Genomic DNA, 7,500 nt, shown 5'->3' with positions numbered 1-7,500 from the left:
GACGGAGGAAGAGGAGGGCTGAGGCCCCCGGGGAATGGAGGTCACAGCAAGCAGAACGCCACCAGCCCCAACACGGCCAGCCAGGCGCGGGCACGCTTCCGGACCGTGGCCCTCATCGCCCGCAGCCTGGGCTCCTTGACCCACCGCTACCAGCACAACCTTAAGGAATCCACCGCCAAGCTCACTGGCATGAAGTACCGGTATGTAGAGAGATCACTGGCATGAAGTACCGGTACATAGAGAGATCACTGGCATGAAGTATCGGTATGTAGAGAGATCACTGGCATGAAGTACCGGTATGTAGAGAGATCACTGTTGTGCTAGTGGTAAAGATAGCTCATTCATGTGTTATAAATGTTTAGTTAAATTATTGATGCTTAACTAATTCAAGTGTGTACAATTTTCTGTTGTAGTAGCTCTATAATGTGGTATAAAGCATCAGTTAAGGAGCTATAGAGCATGAACTAATGAGCCAGTGAGTGTGAGCTAATGAGCTGAACATGTGTCTCTACCCCTCGGTGACGTCACGTAGCAGTACAGGGATGTCTGAACTGTTTGTTGTTGTGTAATAGTGGCAATAACAGCTTCTATGAATGTGTTTAATTGAGTTGTTGATCATTGAGTTATTGATCATTGAGTAATGAGCCAGAGTGTTTATGAGTAAGTTATTGAGCGTTTCTCATACACTTGTAAACGTTTAAAAGCGTGTAGTGATTTCTAGCCCAAAGCGGTTGTTGCGCTCGCTTAGTTAGAGTTAAATCCACCTGCAGGTGTGTGAACAATAATTGATTGAATTATTAAGTGTGTTATATTGTCTTAACTGTATTTGATCAACCGCATTTTAGAGCTGTGAGTTTATGTACATTATGCACCCGTACATGTTTATTATGCACCCGTACATGTTTATTATGCACCCGTACATGTTTATTATGCACCTGTACATGTTTATTATGCACCCGTACATGTTTATTATGCACCCGTACATGTTTATTATGCACCCGTACATGTTTATTATGCACCCGTACATGTTTATTATGCACCCGTACATGTACATTATGCACCCGTACATGTTTATTATGCACCCGTACATGTTTATTATGCACCCGTACATGTTTATTATGCACCCGTACATGTTTATTATGCACCCGTACATGTGGTTATGATACCTTATTCACAAGTAGAGCAGGAATTCATAATTTAATATAGAGCTATATAGAGTTGAATGCATGTTGCATGTGTTTGCTGTTAGTATATATAACGAACTACTAGTGTCCGGACAGCATTATAAAGCATTGTAACTTATTCATGACTTATAGAGTAATTATTCATGAGTTATATGTGTTGTAGGTTTACGTGGATGTGTGGATGTTACCATTTCAGCATCCTTATGACAACATGAAGTAGGATTACTGTCTGTATGCAGTTTCAGTGGTTACTAGAGTATCTAAACCTTAGGCTTAAAAGTTACATAATAATTGCTTGAATAAGAGTGATAATGGTTTTATATGAAACATTTCCACTCATTTGATGTTACACAATAACTCATTTAGGCTTAATGATTTGCAGATGTACTGTAGGATGTTTGTGTGAGGTCATTGTATCACTGCTGAAAGAGTGTGAGTTTAATTTAACCTATATTTAACTAGGCAAGTCAGTTAAGAACACATTCGTATTTACTATGACGGCCTATCCCAGCCAAACCCTAAACCGGACGATGCTGGGCCAATTGTGCGCCGGCCTATGGGACTCCGAATCACTGCCAGTTGTGAGACAGCCTGGAATCAAACCAGGATCTGTAGTGACGCCTCTAGCACTGAGCAGCAGTGCCTTAGACCGCTGCGCCACTCAGGAGCTCAGGGTGAAAGGTGCAGTTTTCACAATGGAGACAATGAATTGAATGTGAGTTGATTTGATGCAGAGGAGCAAAACATGATAAGATCATACATGATATTCATGGCATCCCAGTTTCCATAACAACATTGAAATGGACAATTTCACTTCGCCTGTTTATGTGAATTCTCTAAAAAGCCTTGACTGGAGGATCGATCAACACTACCGTACGTCCCCATAGCAGCTACTCATACTCAGTGGTTTGTAAAAGAAAGACAGAACAGTTTTAGGCTATATAACTGGGGTCTTTAATAGTTTGTCTAGGAGGTTATGTTCAGACTGGTACGATGCCAATCAAACACACCAGAAGCTGACCTCGCTGCAGGTGCCCACACATTTCATTTTGGCATTTTGCAGACACTGTTATCCAGGGGGACTTCCAGTACTGAGGGAATACATTTTTATACTTTTATTTTATACTGGTCCCCCGTGGGAATTGAACCCACGACTCCAACATCTCAGGCACCATGCTCTAACCAACTGAGCCACATGGGACCCCACCTGGTCAGACAATGTGTTCTGACTGACGCCAACAGTCACTGTTAAACATGATCATACAATATGCCTCATACAGTCCGTTTACTGATCCGCAGTGAGATGACTTGCATTGATGCTCCACATCAAGGTCAAAGCTATTGCCCCCATCTTCAACAGAAAGACAAAGAACTGATTGAGAGAGAATGAATGTAACAAAATGTTAACTCACTCCCTTCCTACTGCTCTCTCTCTCTCTCTCTCTTCTCTCTCGTCTCTCTCTGTCTCTCTCTTCTCTCTCCTCTCTCTCTGTCTCTCTCTTCTCTCTCTGTCTCTCTCTCCCTCTCTGTCTCTCTCTTCTCTCTCCTCTCTCTCTCTGCTCTCTCTCTCTCTCTCTCTCTCTGTTTCTCTCTTCTCTCTCTGTCTCTCTCTTCTCTCTCTCCTCTCTCTCTCTCATGCTCTCTCTCTCCTCTCTCTCTCTCTTCTCTCTCAATCTCTCTATCTCTCAGACTCCTCCCCCTTTCTCTCTCTTTCCATTTTCTGTCTCTCTCTCTCTCTCTCTCTCTATCTCTCAGACTCCTCCCTCTGTCTCTCTCTCAGACTCTTCCCTCACTCTCTTTCTCTCTCTCTCCCTCTCTCTCTCTGTATTTAACTACACAGCGGAGGTTTCTTTCTGTTCTTATCATTGACTGGAAACTCTTAGGCCTGAAGATAAAATCTGACTAACAATCTTTATTTATGTAAGGGAACAGACGTCTGAGGCTAAATCTGTGATTTTAACATTCTTTGTGCTGCACACTACATTTTTCTCTGCGAATTGTGTGTGTGAATGTGTGTGTGTGTGTGTGAGTGCGTGCGTGCGTGTGTGTGTGTGTGTGTCTCTGTCTGTTCCTTCCTAACCCTCGTTTGCAGCTGCTGTTGCTAACTCAACGGCTAGGAGATATCACTTCTGTAGTGAATAAGAGTTCAAAGTTCATACCATTCGTAACCAAAGCTCACGCTGATGTTGGCTTCGTTCTGTAGTTATTATTTGAACCATTTTGACATCGGACCGTCGTCCTCACGTCCTCGGAACAGGAGGTTACATTTTCGTCAAGGCTTTATATAGTGGAGCGAGAAGGGTGTGTCTTTTAAGTTTTATAACCCATGACTCTTCACAGGGGAGGGCCACTGATTGAGCAGAGCCCTAACCTTACGAAAACCCAATTCTCACATTTTAGAAGCTAAAATCACATTTCATCCCATCACGAATAATTTCATATTCCAACATTTAAATTGAACAACAATTCCATGTGAATCCGATAACTCTGATGTGTAGACTTTCCACTGTAGAGTTTATGTAATCTTATCATTGATGAGAATGTCTCAGATGACAAACAAACTGACATCATATTCATTAAGTACCACCGCATATGTTCAATTGGTCGGATTACCAGAATATAGTTCATTTCCCCCCACCTGCTGATGTTCCCAGAATCTCTATGTTAACCAAGGATTTTGCAAATGTAGCCTCAGTAGGGTAGAGAGAGGACAAAGGGGGGAAGAGGTATTTATGACTGTCATAAACCTAACCCCAGGCCAACGTCATAACACCCTTTTGTACCTTAACTATTTGCACATTATTACAAGTCAGTTAAGAACAAATTCTTATTTTCAATGATGGCCGCCTCTTTGCGTTCTCAGGAAACTATGCAGTAATTTGTTTCTTACAAGAAAATCTTTTTATTTTTATTTTTACATTTTAAAAATGTTACCCCCTTTTTCGTGGTATCTAATTGTTAGTAATTACTATCTTGTCTCAAAGCTACAACTTGAAGTTCGAAAGCCATGCGTCCTCCGAAACACAACCCAACCAAGCTACACTGCTTCTTAACACAGCGCGCATCCAACCCGGAAGCCAGCCACACCAATGGGTCAGAGGAAACACCGTGCACCTGGCGAACTTGGTTAGCGTGCACTGCGCCCGGCCCGCCACAGGAGTCGCTGGTGCGTGATGAGACAAGGATATTCCTACCGGCCAAACCCTCCCTAACACGGATGACGCTAGGCCAATTGTGCGTCGCCCCACGGACTCTGGGCGCGAACCCAGAGTCTCTGGTGGCACAGCTAGCGCTGCGATGCAGTGCCCTAGACCACTGCACCACCCTTGGCCCTTTACCCAAGGAAATCTTAAGTTTTAAAACATACAGCTGGGAGGAACTATTGGATATAAGAATAACGTCAACTTACCAACATTACGACCAGGAAAACGACTTTCCCGTAGGGGATCCTCTGTTTGGACCACCACCCAGGACAATGGATTGGATCCCAGCTGGCGACCCAAAACAACGGAGGGGCACATTGCGCACCCCTCCCGAGTTTACTACTCGCCAACGTCGAGTCTCAACAAGGTTGACAGAAAAAAAAAAAACAGGAAACGCCCATGCTCAGGTCTGTTCAACGCTAGTCCGACCAATCTGATTTCACGCTTCAAGATTGCTTCGATCACGTGTACTGGGATATGTTCCGCATAGCGTCGGACAACAACATTCACGAATACGCTGATTCGGTGAGCGAGTTTATTAGCAAGTGCAACGGTGATGTTGTACCCATGTAACAGTATAACTTTAGTCCGTACGCCCCTACCCGGGCTCGAACCAGGGACCCTCTGCACTCATCAACAACAGTCACCCACGAAGCATCATTACCCATCGCTCCACAAAAGCCACAGCCCTTGCAGAGCAAGGGGAACAACAACTTCAAGGTCTCAGAGCAAGTGACGTCACCGATTGAAACGCTATTAGCGCACCACCGCTAACCATTTCACATCGATTACACCCACAGCAACTATTAAAACCTTCCCCAACCAGAAACCGTGAATTGATGGCAGCATTCGTGCAAAACTGAAAGCACGAACCACTGCTTTTAATCGGGGCAAGTCGACTGGTCACATGACTGAATACAAACAGTGTAGCTATTCCCTCAGCAAGGCAATCAAACAAGCTAAGCGTCAGTATAGAGACAAAGTAGAGTTGCAACTCAACAGCTCAGAAACGAGAGGTATGTGGCAGGGTCTACAGTCAATCACGGACTACAAAAAGAAAACCAGCCCCGTCGCAGACCACGATGTCCTGTTCCTAGACAAACTAAACAATTTCTTTGCTCGCTTTGAGGTCAATACAGTGCCAACGACAAAGCCTGCTCCAAAACCTGTGGGCTCTCCTTCACCACAGCCAACGTGAGTAAAGCATTTAAACGTGTCAACCCTCGCAAGGCTGCCAGCCCAGACGGCATCCCTAGCCGTGTCCTCAGAGCATGCGCAGACCAGCTGGCTGGTGTGTTTATGGACATATTCAATCAAACCTTATCCCAGTCTGCTGTTCCCACATGCTTCAAGACAGCCACCATTGTTCCAGTTCCCAAGAAAGCTAAGGTAACTGAGCTAAATGACTATCGACCCTTAGCACTCACCTCCGTCATCATGAAGTGCTTTGAGAGATTAGTCATGGATCCTATCACCTCCACCCTACCTGAAACTCTAGACCCACTCCAATTTGCTTACCGCCCCAATAGGTCCACAGATGACGCAATCGCAATCACACTGCACACTGCCCTAACCCACCTGGACAAGAGGAATACCTATGTAAGAATGCTGTTCATCGACTGCAGCTCAGCATTTAACACCATAGTACCCTCCAAACTCGTCATTAAGCTTGAGACCCTGGGTCTCGACCCCGCCCTGTGCAACTGCGTCCTGGACTTCCTGACGGTCTGCCCCCAGGTGGTGAGGGTAGGAAACAACATCTCCACCCTGCTGATCCTCAACACTGGGGCCCCACAAGGCTGTGTTCTCAGCCCTCTCCTGTACTCCCTGTTCACTCATGACTGCGTGGCCATGCACGCCTCCAACTCAATCATCAAGTTTGTAGACGACACTACAGTGGTAGGCTTGATTACCAACAATGACGAGACGGCCTACAGGGATGAAGTTTGGGCCCTCGGAGTGTGGTGTCAGGAAAATAACATCACACTTAACGTTAATAAAACAAAGGAGATGATCGTGGACTTCAGGAAACAGCAAAGGGTGCACCCCCTATCCACGGGACAGTAGTGGAGAAGGTGGAAAGTTTTAAGTTTCTCGGCGTACACATCACGGACAAACTGAAATGGTCCACCCACACAGACAGCATGGTGAAGAAGGCGCAGCAGCGCCTCTTCAACCTCACGAGACTGAAGAAATTCGGCTTATCACCAAAAACACTCACAAACATTTACAGATGCACAATCGAGAGCATCCTGTCGGGCTGTATCACCACCTGGTACAGCAACTGCTCCGCCCTCAACCGTAAGGCTCTCCAGAGTGTAGTGAGGTCTGCACAGCGCATCACCGGGGGCAAACTACCTGCCCTCCAGGACACCTACACCACCCGATATCACAGGAAGACCATAAAGATCATCAAGGATAACAACCACCCAAGCCACTGCCTGTTCATCCTGGTATCATCCAGAAGGCGAGGTCAGTACAGGTACATCAAAGCTGGGACCGAGAGACTGAAAAATAGCTTCTATCTCAAGGCCATCAGACTGTTAAACAGCCATCACTAACATTGAGTTGCTGCTGCCAACATACTGACTCAATCTCTAGCCACTTAAATAATTAAAAATTGGATGTAATAAATGTATCACTAGTTACTTTATATAATGCCACTTTATATAATGTTTACATACCCTTCACTACTCATATACTGTACTCTATACCATCTACTGCATCTTTATATAATGTTTACATACCCTTCACTACTCATATACTGTACTCTATACCATCTACTGCATCTTTATATAATGTTTACATACCCTACACTACTCATCTACTGTACTCTATACCATCTACTGCATCTTTATATAATGTTTACATACCCTACACTACTCATATACTGTGCTCTATACCATCTACTGCATCTTGCCCACGTCGTTCAGGCCATCACTCATCCATATATATTTTTATGTACATATTCTTATTCATTCCTTTACACTTGTGTGTTGTGAAATTGTTAGATTACTTGTTATTACTGCACGGTCGGAACTAGAACCACAATCATTTCGCTACACTTGCATTAACATCTGCTAACCATGTGTATGTGACAAATAAAATTTGAT

At 44.5% G+C, this 7,500-nt stretch overlaps 1 protein-coding gene across 1 annotated transcript in view; it reads left to right on the top strand.

The window, feature by feature from the left end:
- LOC139386673 (potassium voltage-gated channel subfamily A regulatory beta subunit 1b) overlaps nt 1-7,500 on the top strand; it is a 78,652-nt gene that overhangs the window by 493 nt on the left and 70,659 nt on the right. The window contains exon 1 of the mRNA XM_071132462.1: nt 1-200. This exon is cut by the window's left edge and continues 493 nt beyond it. Within this exon, the coding sequence (XP_070988563.1) occupies nt 1-200 (200 nt within the window). The remainder of the gene's footprint in view (nt 201-7,500) is intronic.

The sequence above is a fragment of the Oncorhynchus clarkii genome, chromosome 28 (genome assembly GCF_045791955.1).
Source record: "Oncorhynchus clarkii lewisi isolate Uvic-CL-2024 chromosome 28, UVic_Ocla_1.0, whole genome shotgun sequence".
NCBI lineage: Eukaryota > Metazoa > Chordata > Actinopteri > Salmoniformes > Salmonidae > Oncorhynchus > Oncorhynchus clarkii.
Note: the sequence above shows the minus strand (reverse complement) of the source record. Positions and strands in the feature narration are given on the sequence as shown.